The following is a 23,074-nucleotide window of genomic DNA, read 5'->3' on the forward strand; positions in this document are numbered from 1 at the left end:
GTTGGATCAAAAATTCCTAATAGATTGGTCTGAGAGTGAAAATAAGACTGAGAGTGCTGGCACTTATGAAGTATGTTAGTTGTATATATGAAATAATTTCTATAATGAGTTTTAGTCAAATGACGATAAAGATAATGATGCATCTCTAATACATGTCTTCATCTCATGTATACGTGTCAAAAAGAGATCTATTTAATCTATGTTCTATGAAATTGTTTGCGGATGAGATCGGTTCTTCAGATTGTCCAGGATAGTCGTTGAGGTTGAGATTTGATTGTTATTTAGAATATTGATACAAATTATTAATTCCATTATGTTGATAAATTGTCCATCTTTCTTTTTTTTTCAAAAAGTCCTTGTTTGTTATTCTACTATATATATGTAGAATTTGGCATATGGGGAGGATTTTACAATATAATGAATACAGCACCTAATATACCAGCAATTATCGTACTTGAAAATATTCCATTGATGGATATAGATTTGAATGCTGAACTCTTTTTACCATCTCCACCGGAAGCGGATTGAGTTGTAGCTGGACTTGTAGTTGAAGAACCTGTACCTGAAGTAGTTGAAGAAGAAGAAGGTTGTGAATTGAAACCATCACCATAAGGCCAAGAATTTTGATCTTTTGCAGGAGGCATAAAACAAGTTAAACCTAATGCTGTACCATTGACAAAATTGAATTTGGAATCAGAAGGTAATGTTAAATCTAAATTTTCAATTGAAGAAGGTTCTAATAATAATGCTGTTGGTTCATGTGGTGTTTTGGAAGATGATGTACAATTTGGTCCATATGTGCCGATCTACCAATACGGAGAAATACAAAAGATTGTTCGGTATCAGCTTTCAATTTTCATTTTTAAAAGTTGAGATCTGATGCAGTGAGAAAGTAAGGAGTTAATAACTCACAAATGAAGTATTACCAGTAAAAGAGTTGTTCGAAATAGTGAAATCTTTAGCACTAGATACACCCTGTGGCGAAAAAAAAAAAACCAGGTATATATATATATATACGATCAGTACAAAAAGATTTTAGAGATGACTATCAATTGCCGATAAGTCTTTTGTCATGAAATCAATACTAACCATTCCAAAAGCGAAAGCACCAGAGAATACGTTATCCTTGATTATAGCACCAGTGGATTTATTGGTTCCGTACCGTCTGTTTTGAAAAAAATTCGTTAGACCGTTTCTTCAATAATCTGGATACTCAATGCTACTGACCCATCAGAAAACCATACGTTTGGACCAACAGCCTAATAGTGTCAACAAACGTATGTTAGCACTTATTTATGCAAATCCTTAATGGAAAAGAATGTAAGCTTACAATACCAATTTTTATGATGGCTGAAGCGTTATTAGGACCCATAGAGTTGTCACCCATCTATCAGTGAATACAATATCGTTCACAATCAGCTTCCAGCCCCGATCATGGTACAAATGGATTATGATCACTCACGCTAGTCGCAAATCCTCCATGTATGGTGTTTCCTTCTACAGTTGTTCCAGAGAAATTACCTTCTGGTAGCCATGGTAACACATCGACCACTAGTTTGGATTATAGCCAAAATCAGCTTCACACAATTCAAACAAATATGCTTTTACAGAAGATGACTAACTGTTTATACCACCAAGCATCGTCCTCTGGAAAAATAGGATGATATTTAGCTAAATCTCCTCCGAAGTGATGTTACACAGTACCGACTTACAGTTTTAACGCTGATAGTGTTATTCTTAATAGTTGATGAAGGGGCACCAAATACAACTATACCACCATCGGTAGCATCTACTATATTGTTATTCTGCACCAAACTGTCTGCGCATGAAAGGGAGATACCATCGGCCCACTGTAATCGATGTTAGCTTTCGTTGTGAACCCAAGTACAGTGTCGAAACAGAGCAGAAAGACTTGACGGCTTACATTTTGGAAATAATCTCTACCACAAGGGCCGATATCGTTATTCTGTACCGTTATATTGAGACAGTTGAAAGTTCCTTCCGATCTATTGAATAGGTCATAAGTTAGAAGAAGGACAATGGCAGTTCAACAGTTCTCATAGTTAAGCTTACAGATGTAGACATGACCAACCCCTAGTTTGTCATATTATCAGTATATATACACATATATCAGTTACCAGATATAACAAATCAAATGACATACCTTGGATCATAACTTTTAACATATTCAATTATCTGATTTTGATTCTGTCCACCAAATTCAATATTTCCACCTCCTGCAGTATATATATCTTCGTTATCTAATCGATTACCGTTGATCTATATCCATACAACCAAATTAGCTGATATTTTTGATGACCTTGATTTGTACAACGATCAGATACTCACTTGTATATTCATTAGCTTAGCACCGCTCAGACCAGGATCTTGAGCCATGACTGCTGTAGTTTTGTTAAACCCTACCATCTTCAGTGTAGCTCTAGTTCCATCTGTTGGATACCCTTCAGTCGATATTTCCTGTAGTAATGCCATTTGAATTAGTTATACAGTCTTAACGTAAAAGGGAGGAAGTGTGCAAGCTCACCTGATTCATAGCTGTATAATTCAGCTGTTCACTGAGTTCATATGTTTGTCCGGCACACAACTGTAATTTGTATCCTGCACCACCATCATGTATTAATTTCTGTAATCCTGAAGTATCCGTTGTATTCGAAGTACAAGCTGCTGAAGCTAATATTGAGCTGAGAGTCATTGAGCTGAACAGCGTGAGCAAATTGAGACGCATTTTATTTATCCGATTCTTGAAGCTGAGGATGGGTATTTTGTATTATAAAGAGGTATGTGTAGAATCGATCGTCTACGAGACTTGAAGGCAAATATCAATGTTAATTTAGATTTGAAAGAAAGGACGAGGCTGATTATATCAGTCCTCAGAATTATGAAAGCTATATTTCAGGTAGATGTAATGTTGATGAGAAGAGTTAAAAGTCAATCATATCAACTTCACATCTTGATGGATATACATACATGTTACGACCGATTAATGTTACTCTACGGTAAGCTGTGCATGTCTAAAAAATATCATGACCGAAATGCCTGATGCCAAGTTTTTTTATAGCACATAAAATCCTGAAGGTGGAGGTCATTGCGTATGCTTGTATGCTTGTTTACTTTTGTTATCTTACGCGACATCACCAAATAACCAAAATAATCAACAAAAACAAAGCTGAAAAGGACCCTTGATTTTGATTGTACCTGAACCAGAAAGAATACATCCGAAACACAGACCGCCGTTACAGCTTTTTCACCTTAGCTTGACGCCCCCGAATTTACACTAAACATGGGCAGTGATTGATCGGTGCATGCCGCAAATACTACCCGCAAGTCTTCTCAATCTATAATGGGCTACTTAAATAAGCTCAATCGAGAAGACGTTTTACATTCGGTGCCACCCTTGATGAGAACCGATTAACTCCGCCACGTTACTCCCTCGCGATTCACGAATGAGGATGAGCGCGTCTTTCTTGATACGGATGTTGGTGTTATCCCAAACGTCGTGCTGTCATCACTCACAATCAGTGATTTCCAAAGAAAGAGGACAAGAGTATAAGGATCACATAGCATTCATACAGAATCATCAAGAGCTGGATTGGGATATAACGACAGCTGTCCGACCGACTCTTGTAACAAATCCAACGTGAAGCCCGCTATCTTTTCAAGATGTCTTTCAAGAAAGATGAAGAGGCAGGGGGAATGTGTAAGTTCTCCTACTTTAGCTTGAATTGTGTAGTCCAGCTTTACTAAGTTTTTATGTGGTGATATTAGCATTCTACCATGACAAATCTACCATATTACAAGAAGCTCGAGTATTCAACGAATCACCTATATCACCTAGAAAATGTCGTGCACTTTTAACTAGAATAGTATATTTGTTATATGTTGGAGAGACATTTTCAACTCAAGAAGCTACAACGTTGTTCTTTGGTGTTACCAAGTTATTCCAACATAAGGATGTAAGTAGAAGAAGGGTTATGCTTAATCAAGACTCAATACTGACACTTTGAACGTTATGAATAAAGGCTGCCCTCAGACAAATGGTTTACCTTGTTATCAAGGAATTATCAACTATCGCAGAAGACGTCATAATGGTTACTTCGTCAATAATGAAAGATATGCAACCTAATTTAGAAGTCGTATATAGACCAAATGCAATTAGAGCTTTAGCGAGAATTATCGACGTGAGCAGTGTTCTATTTATTCGCAAAATTAAGTTACCTCGTACGGAAGGGAGGTTCCCAGAAGATTAGCTAACATGAATGTATCGATATTATAATTCTTGTTTTACAGGCCCAATCCGTTCAATCAGTGGAAAGATTTTTCAAATCAGCATTAGTTGATAGATCATCTTCAATTTCATCTGCATCATTAGTATCATCATATCATTTATTCCCATTATCACCTTCAATTATAAAAAGATGGTCAAATGAAGCACAAGAAGCGGTTAATGCAAAATCAGTTTCATCATTTTCATCAAATGCTTCAGCATATTTATCAGGTGGTCAACAAGGTGGATATCAAGCTGTTGCTTCATCGAGTTATATTATGCAATATCATGCTTTAGGTTTATTATTTTTAATTAGAGAAAAAGATAGAATGGCTATAACAAAAATGGTTCAACAATTAGGTTCAGGTTCAAAATCTATAATTAAAAATCCAATGGCAATGTGTATGTTAATTAGATTCGCTAGAAAAGTTATGGATGAAGATCCAAAGTGAGTTTTTCATTTATTCGTTCATTTCTACTTTCGCATCTTCCCCTATTATGCATCATATATTATTTGCCCTTTTCGCCTATGATCCCTTTCCCTGCGTCTTGCTCACCCCTCATCTGTCTCTCTCTTCGCTCACCATTCGTATAATCTCTTTCATCAAACCTTTATTCTTCGTCCCTGTGTCCCTTGATAACTGATATCTCGTCACAGTGTCCGAAAACAAATGCACGAATACCTTGAAAGTCTTCTTAGACATAAATCAGAAATGGTGAACATCGAAGCTGCTAGGGCAATCTGTGAAATGAGAGACGTTCAACCAGGAGATTTGTTCAGAACTGTCGCTGGTAAGCTTTCGGGAACGCTTTGAAGTTATGGAAGTTGAGCTTATTTACGTTCGATACAGTTTTACAACTCTTCATGAACTCCCCTAAACCTGTCATCAAATTCGCTGCCGTCAAGACCTTAAACAAACTTGCTCAAATCTTACCTCAATCTGTTGCCACTGTTAATGTAGAATTGGAGAACTTGATCACTGATTCTAACCGAAGTATCGCAACTTATGCTATTACCACTTTACTCAAGGTAAGCTGTTTCCCCAGATGTAGCGGTACAACTGTAGCTGATAATGCGTTACTTTCAGACCGGTAATGAAGCTTCAGTCGATCGATTGATGAAACAAATCTCTTCCTTCATGGCTGATATCACCGATGAGTTCAAGATCATCGTTGTTGATGCTATCCGATCATTATGTCTCAAATTCCCAGGAAAGCAAGCTATCATGCTTTCTTTCCTTTCTGGTGTATTGAGGGATGAAGGTGGTTACGATTTCAAACATGCTGTTGTAGAAGCTATTTTCGATATGATCAAATTCATCAAAGACTGTAGAGAAACTGGTTAGTCTCCATTATTCATTTTCAGAACACGAACGGTCTGGCTGATATGCCTGTAATAGCTCTCGCACACTTATGTGAATTCATTGAAGATTGTGAATTTACCAAACTTTCAGTCCGAATTCTTCATTTACTCGGTATCGAAGGCCCTAAAACTCGAAATCCAACCAAATTCATCCGATATATTTACAATCGAGTTGTACTTGAAAACGCCGTTGTCCGAGCCGCAGCAGTATCGAGTTTGGCTAAATTCGGTGTCTGTATCGATGATAAGACAGTAATGAAATCCGTTAATGTCCTTTTGAGAAGATGTTTAGATGATGTAGACGATGAAGTTAGAGACAGAGCTGCTATGTACATCAAGGTGTTAGAGGAGAAATCTTTAGCTGATGTTTTCGTTCGAGAGGGTGAGAAACTTCATGACTTCCGCTTAATGTTGGTATATGTTCGAATTAGCTGACACCGAGCCGTGATAACAGAGGCCACATTCTCTCTTGGTCAACTGGAAGAACAATTGGTTTCATACGTCAAAGACGAAACCAAGCACTCTTCAGCATTTGACGTTTCATCCATTCCTCGAGTCAGTAAAGAAGCCGCTGCCGCAGAAATCGCATCATCCCGACCATCTGCCTTATTGGATATTGCTGGACCCTCGACATCCAAAGCAAACGATCCAACACCTAATCAAGCATCTACATCAACCGATTCAGGATCATCATATGCTGCTCAATTGGCGTCTGTACCGGAACTGGAATCTTATGGCCCAGTATTACGATCATCTAGTAAACCAGTTGAATTGACTGAAAGTGAGACTGAGTATGTTGTTTCAGCAGTCAAACATATATTCAAGGAACATATCGTTTTCCAATTCAACGTATCAAATACGATACCTGATACGGTTCTGGAGCAGGTTGCTATGATCATGACACCTTCATCTCCAGATTCAGGTTTAGTGGAAGATTTCATTGTACCAATACAATCTTTGTCGTCTTCAACTGGAACACAGCAAATATACGTTAGTTTCACAAGAGAAAATCCAGAAGAATATGCTCAAGGTACATTTACAAACACATTGAAATTCATTTCAAAAGAAATTGATCCAAATTCAGGTGAACCTGAAGAAGATGGATATGATGATGAATATCAAGTTGAAGAATTAGATTTAGGTGCAGGTGATTATATTACACCAACATATGTAACATTTTCATCTGAATGGGAAAAATTATCTTCAAGTGGTTTCGATCAAACTGAAACTTTTGCATTATCATCTTCAGAATCATTAAAAGATGCATGTAAATCTTTAGTGGAAGTTTTAAATATGTTACCTTTAGGTGGAACTGAAACTCCTACATCAAATTCTGTACATACATTAAATTTATCTGGTTTAGTTATACCTACAGGTTCAGAAGAAAAATCGGTTAAAGTTTTAGCAAGATGTAGAATGACTTATTCACAAGGTCAAGGTGTAACTTTAGAATTATCTGTTAGATCTGAATCTGATCAAGGTGCTAGATTAGTTATGGCTGCTATCTAAATTTGATTGCTCGTATGAGAGAGAGAGAAGGAAAGGGAAAATAGATTGTTCCTCAGACATAATAAAGTAGTCTTTTCGTTTCATTTGTATTCAATTTTTGATATTTTATGGATTATGATTATCATGAAAATTGAAAGCAGGTGTATGGTATGACGCTTTTACGGTGCTTCTTGATATCCCGATAGTTGGTATACTGTACATACATCGAGTTACATACGAGCTTTACAGTGATTTTACGTATACAAAATAATCGCACTGTATCTAAATTATAAGAGAGAAAGTTATACTATACTCGATACAATCGTGATTGGAAGTAAGCTTATTTGCCATCATTTTTCAAAAAAGGATCATCATCTTTTTGTATCCTTGAATAAGATGTTAGATCCTTCTTGAGTTTATCGAAAGTTGTATTTTCTTTTTCACCTTTTTTCAAGTTGTATAACGTTATACTGTGTTGCAAATAATTACGATCAGATTGAATTACCACGATGATGTAAAATATGTATGTTAAGTCATTCCGTGGAGTTAATGGACTTACTCTTTTGAATTATCATCTGCATTTAAGAGACTATACCATTTTCCATCTTTCTTAATACACATAGGTGATTTATTCGAATTTACCAAAGATGACCCTGTACAAATGAATACATAAATGAAATTGTTTCTTTGAATTAGATTCTCTTCTCTAATGGCAAATATAGAAAAAGCAAAAATTGAAAACAAAAACTCACATAAATTCTTGGTGAATGTATCATCATCTTTTACTAGTCCACCTAATTCGATAGTTTCAGTTTTAAATCCAGTTAACATTTTTAAACCTATATGAGCTCTAACGTCTTTTGCAAATTCATGATTCTTCATATATTCATTACCTTGAACTAATTGAGCAACAGCTTCAAATGCACTTGGCCACCTATGAGCAAGGGTGAGAATGATCAGGTAAAGTGGTAAAATAGTATCAAGATAAATACTGTAGATAATGTAGACAGTGGCGACTTTGGCTTACCAGATTTTATTACTATCAGCATTCCCATTTTTCTTCATATTACTGGTTTTATTACCTTTTATTGAATCTTGTAAATCTATAAGTTGAGATTCCCATTTGGATTTTTCAATATTATAAATTTCAATTTCAGTTATCCAACTTTGATCCATTTTTAACTCTTTACTACTATTTCTATCATTTGAATTAATTATATGGTTTTTTATATTATTATCAATACCTTCACCTTTTTCTTGAATATTCGATAAAGAAGCTAAATTACATAAAAACCAATCATTATTTTTATGTTGTTTGATATCTTCTGGTTTAGGTGTGAAATTATCCCAGAATTTTGGAGCAGATTTATCTTTATCTTTATCATCTTTCCTTTTCAATATACCAGTATTGGTTCCATCGGTAGATGAATTACCTAGAATACCGGGGAGGAGTGATGTACTCGTAAGAAGCAAAAGTACTGATTTAACCTCTACATGTTAGCTGGACTCCAAATTCCCAGCTGTTCATCGACAAGTGGAATATCTTGGCAATTGATCGCTGTACTTACAATTCAAACAGCTGAACTGCATTTTTAGCCAGATAGGTTAAAGTATAATTCCAAACCGTATTTTTGACCTTCTGGTATGATTAATTTGTATCGAAAAGGTAGATAAAGTTCGAAAAAGAGACTCAGTACACTATGGTATATATCTTCAAGCAAATCAACAAATTCACAAATGGATAACGATAATCGAAGCTTTCATGGTAATTTGTATCAGTAATCATTATTATATATATTCGCCAAATGTGTAACGAGTATAACTTGAATAATACCAAATACGGTATCATCTTCAAAACATCTTTTCATTCTCTCATACCAATAAGTGGATGAAGGGCAGACTTTTTCAAAGGATACAGTACACCGTGATCTAGGAGCCCTTAATTGATCATAGCGTTACAACCTAAACCTTCCTTTCTTGAAACACATCTGACAGTTCGTTCGGGGAAAGGGGGCTCAATATTGAATAGCTAAGAACTGTAATTTTGTGATTGTTCGATGACCAGGCTCACAGCTCAAGCCGATAATCGTTGAACATTTTGAGGTTGTGAACCAGAATTTGAGAAAACTTTCATCACCTTTGTATAATTTATCCTGATCGATCATTTCTCCTTGGTGCAAGAACTGTCGGTATAGTTCGTTCCGTTGGCAATCCATTCAGATGTGGTTGATAGGCTTAGCTAAAACAAGATAAACCCATCTCTCATCGCTGACCCTTCATACTGTACTGCTCATCATCGATGATTAACTATAATACTGACCCTTGATCTGCCACAGCTTAACATGATACGCGTGGTGGAGGTTGTCCGAAATTACTTTGAATTTCCTTCGATGCTATATATCCCGGACAACTTATTCGCTGAAAGTTATTAAATATGAGTGCAGGTCACGTTAAAAGGCAATTATCAACAGGAAGAAGACTCCCAAGCTTCTCCTAGGGTCGGCTCAATCGAAAATGGCAACTCCCAAAATAAGGTCCGCTAATAGTGTTAGTAAAACGCGATTTTTCACCATGTCAACGGGTTTGATTCCCCACCTTGTGTTTTTGCTAATAATTACTATGGGGTTTATGCCTTAGGCCTCAACATCTACTCTAGCTCCGGATCTATCGAAAAACATCACGCTGAAAGATGGTCAAATGTAAGTGACAACCGAGCTCCTACGAGAATGTGATATAATCTTTTACTGAATAGCTCACTGATGTGCGCAAATGCTGACCCTTATATCATATAGGTACGAAGTCTCCTTAGTGAAATCTGAGAATCTTTCTAGTAAAGCTCAAGATGCTATATTTAGATTATTTGATGATAACATGCTTGCTTTGTAAGTCGCTTTCATATATGTACAGTATTTGATAATCTGTCTTGATCAGATATCTGATGAATCGATTTTAATCGCATAGACAACGAAATTCATCTTTCCCATATACAGAACAATCCAAGAGAGAAGAATTATTTGATCCAGATGCAAGATATGTTCTGATACGACGTCCTTCTCCTTCATTCTCAGCATCGAAAAATGACAGTAATGCTCCACGGATAACGACGAGTAATGGGAAAGCGAAAGGGAAAGGGAAAGGAAAAGATAAAGAAGTACAAATAGATCTAACTCAAGAAGAATTGATGGGATTTTGTGGATTTAGATTTGATACTGAAGAAACTTTATCTAGTAGAGATGCTGAAGTCGTTTATTGGTAAGTGTGTTTCAGATATATATAAGCAGTAACGGAATAGGTTTGCTAACACTCAGCTTATTTACCAATTTTTAGCTATGAAGTCCAAATATCATTAAAGTCTCGAGGAATGGGTTTAGGTAAAACATTATTGGATGTTTTAAAAAGTATAGGGAAAAGAAGACAATTGGATAAAATCATGTTAACTTGTTTGAAGAGTGAGCTGAATCATTAGTATTCTACGATCAGCCCCTCGTTTTCTTTGACTTGATAAAAGCACACAACTAATGAGAATATACATAGACAATGAATCAGCCTTAGCATTTTATGCAAAACAAGGGTAAGTCAAAGTAACCGTTTCGTGACTATACATAACTAGAACAACCATAAATAATATGATGCTGACGTTTATCGTTCAGGTATACACCTGATGAAATAGATCCAACGCGTATGAATGAAGAAAAATCAACGGACAGCGACGATATGGAAGAAGGTAGCGATACATCAGATGAAGAAGTAGATTATAGGATATTGAGCAAGAGTCTGAAATAATCGTGATATATATCCGTTCACATGCTACATTATATTACATATTACAACAGGAAATGTATAGTACATTACGTTCCTATATATACAGTTAATCCTCGTTGAAACATTTAGTCTACCTACCAGCCTTTGCATTAATGGGTCTAACCAATGAATTGATCAGTATTTCTGTAAGATCCTTTCCCTTCACTTCTGTATCATATATACTTGGCATATCATTCCTTTCTAACCATATATCAAGATTTTCCCATATCTACATCGAATATTCAATATAGGACAAGAGGTTAGCTTAGCATATCCATATATTGAGGGAATTTTATTTCAGAGTGTACAAAAGTGATTTATGACTCACCTTGTTCAACTCCTGTTCCCCTTTTTCCACATCTTTATCCCAAACAGTCTCACTATAAGTCCAATCAATCTTGCTATTTTCTTTCTTCTTCTGCCTTTTTCTTCTTTTTATATCGCTAAGATGTGGTTTTTTGCTTTGACTATGAGTTTCTTGAGGTCTTCTATGCATCCAATTTTGTTCTTCTTCTCCCCCTCCTCCTCCTTCATCTTGTGTCTGCATCGCATGACGTTTAGTAGCAGTTGGAGTTGATAAAGAATTACTAGGTCTTAAAGCGAAGAATGCTGAAGAATTTTCATTCTTTTTCTTTCTTTGCGATTCAACAGATTTAATTGAATTTGGAGGATTTTCCAAATCTACACCTTTGAGATATTTTACTTTTTTACTTGGTGTACCACCATCTTCACCACCTCTCTTTCCTTGTTCATTCTCTGTGGTATCTTCTTGATCGTCAAGTAATACACTTTGAGATGGTGGTTGAGGAGGATACTTGGTTGAAGGTTGTCTAGTTATACTTTGTCTTAATGGACTAGCAATTACTGAATCATATTTTCTTGGTGTTTTATTAGGACTACTACTAATTAAAGATGAAATATCTATACCTGATGAAAATTTATATTTTTTTTTAGGTGTTTGTAATGGACTTAAAATATCTTCTGCTCTTATTGAAGGTGTTATACCTCTTCCATCTTCTATTTCATTATGATTATTATTGTTATTATCAATATTAATATTTGATGTTGATGTTGAAGTAGATGATGTAGATGATCTTTTAGAAGGTGATCTTCCCCCTACATTATTTGATCTTTTTGATGAGGATGCCAATGATGGTGAAGTAATAGGTGAAGATGGTATAGATTCTAACAAAATTCTACATCTAGATAAAGCTGATCTAAAATTCGCTGGTGAAACTGATGATGCTTTTTGTGCTGATGATAAAGGTAAATCTTTACTTTGAATTCTAAAATTACACCCATCATGTCAAATTGTCAAATTGTCAATTAGCATAATATTATATATAACTATAGATTAGATTTGATATAGTATATATAATATGTATAATACGTTTAATAGGATACGTCACTTTTACAAACTCACTTTTCACAACCTAATAAAGCTGATACACCAACTAAAGCAGCTCTTTCTTCAGGTTTTAAATCATTTCCTTTACCAGGTCCAGTTAAATGTCTTAATGTTGATAAGATTTGTGCAGATATAGGTATAGCTGGATGTGTTGCAGATGGAAATAAAGGTAGTAATTCATTCGATGCCATTTTTGTTTTTGTGGTGTTTTCTCTCTTGTCCTTTGTTCTTATACCATTATTGTCTGACACGACGAGTTTTGATTGTTGTCAAATTTGTAACAAAGATAAATTATAGATAATTATCAAAAGAATAAAAAAGTAAAATCAATCTCCCAAGACTTTCGTAGTGGAAAGACGCGTCGAAGTAACTCTCTGAAGTACAAAATGACATAACCGCTACAACCAAGAATATGCAACCAAGAATATGACGATAATTTCATGCAAATGTTACGGATGCACTATATATGTACAGTAGATCTGCATCATCGAATGCATACATATATGAATTGTCTGTTCAGCGACAGGCTAATTTGTTTGTATAAATTGTATATAATACGTTTTTTGAACAAATAACTCTAATAATGAATTTATCTAAATATGTTTGTTCTATTGACGTAGTAAGTTTAAAAAACTATCTAAAAGGATTTTGAATTTATTTATCAATCATAGATCAACTATGTGAGGGGTTTGAGATATAAGGTTTTTCCAGATGGCACTAGGCCAAATGAAGGGGAAATGTAAGTTACAAGGTAAATTATACAAAATGGGAATTGTTGAAGAAACTATATATTTTTATCGTCACGTTCGTTCACTTTCGAAAACCAACTGTTATTTTACTCGGATTTTCTTCTTAGCATCAATCTTTTCTTCATAGCTTCAGCTCTTTTCTCTCTTTCTTCTTTTTCTTTCAATTCTTCTTCTTCTTTTAATTCTTGTTCATCAATTTCTGAATCTCCTAATGCAGATTCAATATCGAATGAAGAATCACCTTCAAATAAAACAACATCATCAACTTCACCTTCTTCATCTGAATCTTGTTCAATTCCATCTTTAACAATTGTTTGTGGAGCTGGTGTACATGTTATCATAGGTACAGATAATGATGGACTTGAAAAAGTTGAATTCATTGATCTGGTACTTTCTGTTGGTGATGCAGGTGAAGTAAATGATCTTCTTGGTGAAGGTGTCATAGATCTAGCACTTGGTGGTGTTGACAATGAAAAGGGTTTGAATCGACTTTCAGTAGGTGTAATCAATCCATTTTTCATGATCCAAGGGAAAGATCCCTTAGTGGGTGAAGGTATGTTTCCAGAAGTTGAAACAGTGAAAGAAGTTGACCTTTCTTTAGGTGGTGTAACTTTCAATGCGGGTTTAGTGGGTTGAACGGTCGCATTGGCTTTACAAATAGCTTCAAATGACGGTAATTCACCTAACGACATTGGTGGCATCGATATAGGTCTTGCTTTACCACCTGACAATCTTCCAGAAGTTCGTTCCCTCAGGAAAGGTGCAAGTCTAGGTTCTTTATCTTTACTAACGGTGGCTAAAGGTGGACTGGGAGATCTTCTATTGAGTACAGAAGCAAGTACAATTCTAGCCTCACGTCTTGGTGATTCTTCAGTAGGAGTCTTGATTACCTCGATTGATTCTTGAGATTCAGTTCGAAGGACTGTTCTGATTCTAGGCACAGATTTGGTAGGAGTGTCAGAACCAGCTGAAGTACATCTTTTGTGTTCGGTAGAGATTCTAGCTTGGATTTGAGCAAGACTAGGAAGTCTAGATGGAACAGAAGGTAATTTAGATCGTGCTTTGACTTTCTCTTCCAAAGTAAATTCAGGTGATTCGGTGGCGGGTGAACCAATATCAGATTTACTTCGACCATGTTTAGCAGTGACGGTGGAACTCTTTTTGGCTTTGGCAGAAAACTCAGCAGCTGAAAGACGAGGGACAAATTCAGGAGGTGGTCGAGATTGATCCAATCCTGAGAAGGTAGTCTTTACTGGTGAAGGATGAGCTGATTGAGTGAATAAAGGAAAGTAATCCTTTCTCGGTACAGGATGAACCAAAGCAACATTCTTCGAAGGGGAAGTACCGGCTGCTATAGAAGAAGCCAAGGGTGAGTTTGGAGGAAGAACAAAGTTGTATGAAGCAGGAGAAATGGGTGGACTTTGTGGAAGGGTCGATTCAGTAGAAGCTGGTGAGACTATGATGAGAATGATGGTCAGCTTATGCATCATCGCTATATACAGAAATGCTGAGTCAACTTACATCTCTCTTGGACTCGTCTTTCTTTTGCTCGTTCAACAACATCCCAAAGTGGTTTTCGATTAGGAGAAGCGGAAGTGGTGATTGTGGGGTTTGGTTTCCATGACGACACATTTTCCCATTGAGCTTGACCATTTCTATAAGAAGAGTTTGATGACCAACTATCCATTTCAAGTGGAGTAGGTAATTTACCTAAACCCATATTGAATGAAGGTGAGTTTGGATCAGGTTGAAGAGCAGCTTCGGCGACTGAAAAAGCTAATAAACGAAGTGGTGTTGGATCGGGTGAAGAAGGACAATAAAAGTGTGGATAAGAATTTGGCATTGAAATTGTTTGAGCCATTTTGGGTTTATTCTTGTTTTTCTTTTGAGTGTATAGAGTCTTGTTTAATCAATTAATGATATTATTACTGATTGTGTTTTGTTTTTGAGTCCTGCCCAATGGATGTGATTACGATATCCTAGTCTATGTGATATATATGTATATATAGATTGAATATCGTTGGTTACCAGAACCTAAAATTGTTGTTATGATATATGATTGTAGGTCGAGAAAGAAGGGATAAAGTTTCAATGATATAATATATAGGATTATATCAATATCAAACTTGATGAGATGATTGATCCTTTCACAAGTTTGAGGAGATGAGGTAACGGTTGAGATGAAAGGAATGAATAAGGATAGTAGTTATTCAGTGTAAGAGTATGATGAGGTGTTAAAGGAGATCTGCGTGTGTCGAATAATGTATGATTGATTGAAGTCAGCCTTTGGTTATTTTACTTCGATCTGGGAAAGATCTAAAATTATATTATAGTTGATGAGAAAGAGAGAGATATAGAGGCTGCACGGCAGAATGACTTTCAGATGTATTGAGATGAAAGTCAGAAAGAAATGAGATTGATATTAGAAGTATGATTATAGTAAATATAAAAGAAATCAGGTCGAAGGGGGACTTTAAAGGATATATATATATAAGGTTGACGACGACTAAACCATACGCGTTGATAATACAAAGGAAGAAGAAATCAAATATAAAAAATCAAAGATCAAAGATCAAAATGATGAAAAGGTAGTACGTGTAGTAAATAATAAAAAAGTGATCTATAACAACGCTAAGATACACATGATCTTGATCTAAACATATCAAATCAACCTAAATCAATTCTGATACGCGTCCTTTAGTATCAAAATAGTGTAAAGTTGATTGATGGAGAAATATGATATAGGATGACAAGGTGAAGTGAAAGTGGAGGAGGCAGTGAAAGAGTAGTAGTAACAAGGTGAAACGACCAATGATCTATAATTATAATTAAATAAAAGATAGCCAAAAGACCAACGCAAAGCCTTATAGTCTGTTCACCTTACACACACACACGCTTTGACCTATATCCTTTTTCCATAACTTCTTTTTTTTACTTTCGGCTAAGATTAAGACTTACGACCTCGGTCGACTGAGCATGACTTGGATTATCTCATGTTGACCAAACTTATCGATCACGCCACTAATCCTCCTGATACACACAAACAAGTGTAGGGAAAATACATCGAAAGAAATGAAAGGATGGAAGGATAGAAATAACTCACACGTAAAGACACCTGGTCTTTTTAATGATCTAGTCACTGCACAGCAGTCTTGATAAACGATTCTAATCAAACGATCAACGTCTTTCGAAAAAACCACAACTACGGATTCTAAAGGCCAAAAATTTTCGATTTTAATGGAAAATACCTATAAGATTGATTTGTTAGATATGTTATATATATATATTGTTCTTTTCCGGTTTTGATTCAATTGTATAGTCTTGGATTTTCTTTTGAAAGGTTCCAAATGAAGTTGTTTACGTTTTTTACGGGAAATAAAAAACTTGATGAAACAAACGGGATCAGGCAATTAAAAGGTATTTTAGTCGTGTTACTTCTAAGATTGATCGAAGTAATTTCTGTTGGAATCCTAAGGTAGTTCTACGATATATGCTGGTCAACTATAATGATGATGGCAATTTTAACTATTATTCCGGACCGGGCTATTTGAGACAAGGTAGCTTAGTTCCAGTTCAGAATATTGTTGGATGTTGTTGTTGTTGTTGGTTTCGGGTTGGTTTTGGTTTTAATGTCTTAGATATTGATTGATCAGACGAAAAAGACCGAGAATGGATTTTGGTGTAATGCAATATAACTTGTTGTCGTTAGATAAATTCGTAAATTGGGAGTTGTTCGCTGATAAGGATTTATCTGTTGTAAGATATTGATGATGTTCGATGACTTGAGTTGGTACAGTTGAAATCCTAAGAGTAACTGATAGAGCGAGATTGAGCTTTTTCAAAAGAATGTAATTTGGAAGTAACTTGGGAGCAAGCCTTCCTATCTGATGATGGTTTATGCAATGATGCGATTGAAGCCTGTCCAACCTTATAAATGATGATTTCTTGATTTGTGAGATATTCTTCTTTTGTTTTGTTGTCTTGTTGAAGGAGAGACAAGACTATACCTACCAAAAAGATTGAAAAAGAAGAATAAGTAAGGAATGATAGTGTAAAAGAAGAATGAATGAAAAATGAGAATGATATGATATGATATGATATGATATGAAAGAAATATGTATGTATGTATAAATGTATAAATGAATGAATGTCCGTATCTATGAATCTATTGTATCTATGTACTGTACTGTAATACAATATCTCGTCATGCAAATCTTTGCTTTTCTTTGAAGAAATCAAAGCTAACAGCACGTCTGTCTATAATAATGAAAATCATTCACCTCCTAATCATGGGTTATGAACGCACAAAAAAGCATACGCCACGAACAATAGATCATAATCGTTAAAAATCCATACATGCTGACTTGTTACATCTGATGGTTAATTATGTTACAAATCGTTGAATGTAACCCTGAATTCCGAACATAACGACCACACCATAGAATTGATCACTTGGCACATATCAGGAAATAGAACGAGAAATCAACTTTTTTTCCTAATTAGCGCGTTTGTGATTCTGTTCCTGGTTTTAAAACAAAGACAAGTAAAAGTGTGAAGAGAGTTAACTTGCGGATTTGGCAAGCATACATGCCTTTTGTCTCAGCTGTATGTCTTCGATCACAGGCTTGAGCTGATTGCAAGCTATCACGGAATCGTCCTTACTGAGAGGGTAAGTCCTCTGTGCAATAAAGACAGCTCATATAGCTATCCAAAATAACAGGTATCTCGTGAAGACGAGATGTATAGAACCAAGTGGAACACCGTTGAAAGAGCATTATATGTAAGAGCATGTGTGAGCCAGTCAATTGCATATGCGCACCCAATCGTGTTCTTCGGCAGCTTACGACTCTTTCTTAAACAGAAAAAAAGGCTTTAAAGGCTAATAACGCCTATATAAGATCGACGGCATTGACGTATCATCCCATGGTTTACAGATTACTAAAATGATATGATTCCAGTCTTATAAAGCAGAATCTTAAAGCATCAATCTCAAAAGAATACCAAGGATGGCTGATCTATTTTGGTTCCACATATCGCTGGAGCCAAGAGTGAACCTATAGATCAAAGTTCATGAAGATCATGAGTTACAAAAAAAAGCTGATCATCTCCTAGATAGATAACTTACGACCAACAAAGATGACAAACATGAAACGCGACTTATTTTCCCTTTTCATCTTTCAACTTTTAATCCTTGATCCTTTCGGTTCAGGTTATATGGCCAGGGTATACAGTAGAATGTCAAGATACCCTGACAGTGACAGACTAGACAGTTTTAGCGGAGAAGACCGATTATGATGGAGTCTAGATTAACTCTTCTCTCGTGTGGTATATTACGTAACTCACCCTTGTCATCACCGCGAAAGTAGCTCAATCCGCAAAAACCACTCATAAATAGAACATTAACCTGTGTCTTAAATTCTCCTTTGTAATCTTATCGTAAATTTCAAATCGAGTGATTATTGCGATACTCACAAGCAGGTTTCCCTCATGTAATCGTGCTTTCTCCTATCTTGCACTTTGATTCTCGCACTTTTCTACACACTTCCATCCCATGCGTTGCGCTGAACATTTCATTAGTAAGCAAGTAATCCGCTAATTCTGCTCGTTTACAGCTTTACTCGCAAAGTACCTTTCTTGATCGAATATAATACTGCAAAAACTGATCAACAAATCTTCTTCCAAACGATCATTTTATAAATATCATTCGCCACCATAGCTTATGAGTATCGAATATCTAAAATCACAAATCTAATACATCAATTTGTTAAACTCACCAAAGATGTCCTACTCTACAACACTTCCCGTATTCTTGCCAACGATAAGCTTACTCATCTCCAACATGCATTGTACATCATGTTGTGAGACAATTGATCATTTACTATCAACTATATCATCAATCAAGTCAATTTCTACTTCATTATTATTACATAGTGTAACCTTCTCAATTGATCTAGAATCATCCGGTTCAAGTTCAACTGGTAAACCAAAAACAATTGGTAAAGTAATTGAAGAAGCTTTGAAAGTATTAAGAAGTGAAGGTGGTTTCAATGTTATAGCTGAATCTGCCAATGGATATACTTTACCATCTCATCTAAAAGAACACTCTTCTTGTTTTGGATATACTCATGGCGATGACGAAGAAGAAATTGGATGGATTGGTAAATTGTTCCTCCAAGGCAAGAAAGAGAAAGAGAGGAACAAATTAGAAGATAGAAGGAAAAAACATCTAGAACACTGTAAAACATGTCAGGATGAGATACAGAATCAAGGCCAAAGACAAGATAGAGGTTTGAATCAATTATCTGAAATTCAACCTAATGAAGGTATCAATTTACCATTAACAAATGAAAAGCAACCCACATATGCGGGCATATATAAAACAACGTTGTCAATTGAAGGTATGACTTGTGCATCATGTGTTAATTCGATTACAGCATCATTGAAATCCAATACATCGATTATATCAATAAATATCAATTTGCTTGGCGCCTCTGGTATAATTCGACACAAAGCCGATTTATCCCCTCAAGGTTTAATAGATTTAGTAGAAGATATAGGATTCGAAGCTCAAGTAATTAGATCTGAGAGAGAGACGGGCTTAAACGATCAGTCAGAAGAAGATAATACTCCTACCTCATTCAAGTCTGTATTTTCTATTGAAGGAATGACATGTGCATCATGCACAGGAGCAATCACGAGATCACTAGAAGGTCAACCAGGGATAACATCTGTTCATATCGATTTACTCAATAATTCAGGTACTATCATACATTCAGCAGGAACCAGCGTGAATCAAATAAAAGAAATGATTGAAGAAGTAGGATACGATGCAGAATTATCATCTTCACAACCCCTCAATATCGATATGTCAAAAGGAAAAGGGAAAGAAACAGAAAAAGGACCGCAAATACGAAATGTTCAGATCAAAGTTGACGGAATGTTCTGTCATGATTGTGTCAGAAAGATAAATTTATTTTTACATTCACTGCAAAACAAAATTGAAACATATACTCCATTGACGTTGAATTCACCTATAACCACAATTTCTTATATACCTTATCAACCTTTAACAATCCGAGATTTATTGCATGGAATATCAAATATATCACCTGAGTTTGAAGCTAATATTATGAAAACTCAAAGTTTAAGTGAAAGATCAAAACATATTCAAAAGAAAGAAGTTAAAATTTTAGCTAGTCATTGCTTAGTTGCGATAGTCTTTGCTATTCCAACTTTTATAATGTGAGTTACCAATCTCTTATCATACAACACCAGACTCCCAGGTTGACAATCATAACGTGACAATAGTGCTATAGTATCTATGATTCTGCTTCCGGAACATAACACATTCAGGATGCGGATGATGGAACCAATCTGGGGTGGAGCAAACCTAGGTACATTGATACTTTGGCCATTAGCCACTGTGGTACAATTTGGCGTAGGAAGGTGAGCAGAAAACTACCATTTCCCCTTACAGGATCACCATGCTGACAGAATCACTGGAATATTTAGACTATTTTACAAACGTACATTCGCTTCAATGTGGCCTCATCTACGTCGTTTGGTACCCTCAGCTCTAAGAACCGAAACTATGCGTAGATTACCACCTAGACCATTAAGTTGGAGAACCTTGATAAGTTTCGGTAGTATGGGTAAGTTTAGCTGCCTGCCCTTCAAAACACCATTCCGACTAACTGATATATGCCTGAACAGACCTTCTTGTCGTGCTTTCAACAACCGTATCATATTTCGCTTCTCTCGCAATGCTCATTTTGGATATACGAGCTACGCCTGGTACAGATAGCGTAGGCACATACTTTGATAGTTGTGTATTTCTAATCATGTTCATTCTTCTTGGTCGAACTTTGGAAGCATACGCCAAAAGCCGGACAACCGATGCGGTGAGCTTACTAGGTAAAATGCGACCTGAATCAGCCTTACTTGTGCAAGAAGACTCCGCCTCAAATGTGGACGATGAGAACAATATAGAAAGGAAAAAGAGTCAGGAAAGTCAAGCCGTATCTTTTAGCTACTCCGAAGAACCTACTCAGCCTGAACACACATCGCAAAATATTACACGTAAAATTCCGGTTGATCAACTAGAAATTGGAGATATATTATTATTACAACCTGGATCATTACCACCTACAGATGGAATCATAGTTTCTGGAAATACGACATTTGATGAATCATCTTTAACTGGAGAATCAAAACCTATTCAGAAATCAATCGATTCATTGATTTATACCGGAACTGTTAATTTGACTTCAGTAATAACGATGAAAGTTACAAATCTAGCTGAAAATACAATGTTAGAAAAAATTATTAGAGCAGTATCAGATGCATCATCAAGAAAAGCTCCATTAGAATTGATGGCTGAAAAATTAACTGGTTTTTTCGTTCCCATAATCGTTTACTTCTCCTTAACAGTGCTTCTGATTTGGTTATCCCTCTCTTTGACCAATACAGTTATCAAAAATCATGGAGAAGATGATCAAGGAGGAGGTGGTGGAAGAGTTTTTTTCGCAATTGAATTCGCTATTGCAACATTAGTTGTTGCATGTCCATGTGGAATTGGATTGGCTGTACCATGTGCAAATGCTGTAGGAAATGGTTTAACAGCTAAAAATGGTATTTTAGCTTCAGGTGGTGGTGAAGCTTTTTTAGCTGCTACAAGAATTTCGAAAATTGTTTTTGATAAAACTGGTACATTGACTTTAGGTAAATCTGTTATCATTGATCAAGAATGGGCTTCCAGTTCTAATCAAAATGAAGAGCAAAATCAAAGTAGAATAATTGAAAAAGCTATATTGGAAGTTGAAAGAGGTAGTACACATCCTTTGGCTATTGGTTTAGTTGAACATTTAGAAAGACAACGATCAGGTGACCTGAATGCAGTAGATTCTTCATTTAACCACGAAAATGCAATCGAATCATATGGTACTGTAGAAATAATCGAGACTAAAGAAATTGCAGGAAGAGGTCTAAAAGCTACAGTTAGAGTAACCAATCAAACTATTAATCTTCTTATTGGAAATGTAGCTCATTTAGAAGATCACGATATTCAAATTGAGACGAAATATGAAGAATTGGTTGATAAATGGTCAAATGAAGCTAAATCAGTTATCTTAGTTGCCACTTCTTTTGTCAATCCTGAACCTGATGCGATTACAGAAGGAGATGGAATAGTAAAATATGAATTATCAGCTATATTTTCATTATCTGATCCACCTAGAGAAGAATCTTTATCTTTGATCAAAAATCTAAGAGAAAAAGGTATTCAAGTTACTATGTTAAGTGGTGATAATCAATCTACAGCTTTAGCAGTTGGTAAATTACTAGGATTAAATGAAAATGAAGTTATAGGTGGTGTTGGTCCTGAAGGTAAAGCTGAACATATAAGAAAAATGCAAGAAGAACTAAAAGATAAAAACCCAAATGATAAAAAAGGCTTAGTCATGTTTGTTGGTGGTAAGTTTTTCCCCATTTTTCACTTCTTCTCACAGGTAAATAAATACTGATTTGAACTTTGTTTTGTCTTCTCCTTATAGACGGTCTCAACGATTCAGTAGCTTTAGCAGCTGCAGATGTAAGTTGTGCTATGAGACATGGTTCACAAGCTACATTAGCTAGTGCAGGTGAGTTTAAAGATCCTTCAAGATATTGAATGTATGTCATGTTATGCTCTAACGCGAATAATCTAATTAATTTATAGATTTCGTTTTACTTTTATCAAATTTATCATCAATATTAACTTTAATTAAAATATCAAAGAAAATTATTCTTAGACAAAAACTTAATTTATTATGGGCTATATCATTTAATGTAGTTTGTTTACCTTTTGCAGCTGGTGTATTTTATGGTATAAATGGAATTAGATTAACTCCTGTTTGGTCTGCTGTTTTAATGGCGCTAAGTAGTGTTAGTGTAGTTACAAGTAGTTTAGCTATGAGATGGGGAATATGAAGAAAGGAATATGG

At 35.6% G+C, this 23,074-nt stretch overlaps 7 protein-coding genes across 7 annotated transcripts; 3 read left to right on the forward strand and 4 right to left on the reverse strand.

Moving 5' to 3' along the window:
- Positions 1-407: 407 nt before the first annotated feature.
- Positions 408-2,746, reverse strand: L201_003411 (uncharacterized protein; the record flags this gene model as incomplete). The annotated part of the gene is made up of 13 exons (XM_066219166.1): positions 408-806; positions 913-975; positions 1,090-1,165; positions 1,228-1,259; positions 1,331-1,387; positions 1,463-1,551; positions 1,623-1,647; positions 1,713-1,850; positions 1,925-2,006; positions 2,074-2,094; positions 2,165-2,280; positions 2,350-2,478; positions 2,546-2,746. 13 exons carry the CDS (start codon positions 2,744-2,746, stop codon positions 408-410), a joined length of 1,428 nt encoding a protein of 475 aa, XP_066075263.1.
- Positions 2,747-3,681: 935 nt separating this feature from the next.
- Positions 3,682-7,157, forward strand: L201_003412 (uncharacterized protein; the record flags this gene model as incomplete). The annotated part of the gene is made up of 9 exons (XM_066219167.1): positions 3,682-3,718; positions 3,787-3,974; positions 4,041-4,199; positions 4,309-4,733; positions 4,944-5,077; positions 5,137-5,315; positions 5,374-5,626; positions 5,686-6,030; positions 6,103-7,157. The coding sequence occupies 9 exons, from the start codon at positions 3,682-3,684 to the stop codon at positions 7,155-7,157; spliced, it is 2,775 nt and encodes a 924-aa protein (XP_066075264.1).
- A 319-nt stretch (positions 7,158-7,476) lies between these two features.
- Positions 7,477-8,726, reverse strand: L201_003413 (uncharacterized protein; the record flags this gene model as incomplete). The annotated part of the gene is made up of 5 exons (XM_066219168.1): positions 7,477-7,606; positions 7,696-7,789; positions 7,889-8,070; positions 8,164-8,614; positions 8,705-8,726. 5 exons carry the CDS (start codon positions 8,724-8,726, stop codon positions 7,477-7,479), a joined length of 879 nt encoding a protein of 292 aa, XP_066075265.1.
- Positions 8,727-9,650: 924 nt separating this feature from the next.
- Positions 9,651-10,919, forward strand: L201_003414 (uncharacterized protein; the record flags this gene model as incomplete). Its single annotated transcript, XM_066219169.1, has 7 exons — positions 9,651-9,683; positions 9,774-9,835; positions 9,929-10,018; positions 10,098-10,388; positions 10,464-10,585; positions 10,671-10,707; positions 10,787-10,919. The coding sequence occupies 7 exons, from the start codon at positions 9,651-9,653 to the stop codon at positions 10,917-10,919; spliced, it is 768 nt and encodes a 255-aa protein (XP_066075266.1).
- A 109-nt stretch (positions 10,920-11,028) lies between these two features.
- Positions 11,029-12,536, reverse strand: L201_003415 (uncharacterized protein; the record flags this gene model as incomplete). The annotated part of the gene is made up of 3 exons (XM_066219170.1): positions 11,029-11,166; positions 11,266-12,223; positions 12,361-12,536. 3 exons carry the CDS (start codon positions 12,534-12,536, stop codon positions 11,029-11,031), a joined length of 1,272 nt encoding a protein of 423 aa, XP_066075267.1.
- A 644-nt stretch (positions 12,537-13,180) lies between these two features.
- L201_003416 (uncharacterized protein) lies at positions 13,181-14,955 on the reverse strand (the record flags this gene model as incomplete). The annotated part of the gene is made up of 2 exons (XM_066219171.1): positions 13,181-14,550; positions 14,616-14,955. 2 exons carry the CDS (start codon positions 14,953-14,955, stop codon positions 13,181-13,183), a joined length of 1,710 nt encoding a protein of 569 aa, XP_066075268.1.
- A 3,918-nt stretch (positions 14,956-18,873) lies between these two features.
- On the forward strand, positions 18,874-23,060 carry L201_003417 (uncharacterized protein; the record flags this gene model as incomplete). Its single annotated transcript, XM_066219172.1, has 6 exons — positions 18,874-20,336; positions 20,403-20,540; positions 20,607-20,746; positions 20,808-22,565; positions 22,646-22,732; positions 22,810-23,060. The coding sequence occupies 6 exons, from the start codon at positions 18,874-18,876 to the stop codon at positions 23,058-23,060; spliced, it is 3,837 nt and encodes a 1,278-aa protein (XP_066075269.1).
- Positions 23,061-23,074: the final 14 nt, after the last annotated feature.

This window comes from Kwoniella dendrophila, chromosome 4, assembly GCF_036810415.1.
Source record: "Kwoniella dendrophila CBS 6074 chromosome 4, complete sequence".
Classification (NCBI taxonomy): Eukaryota; Fungi; Basidiomycota; class Tremellomycetes; order Tremellales; family Cryptococcaceae; genus Kwoniella; species Kwoniella dendrophila.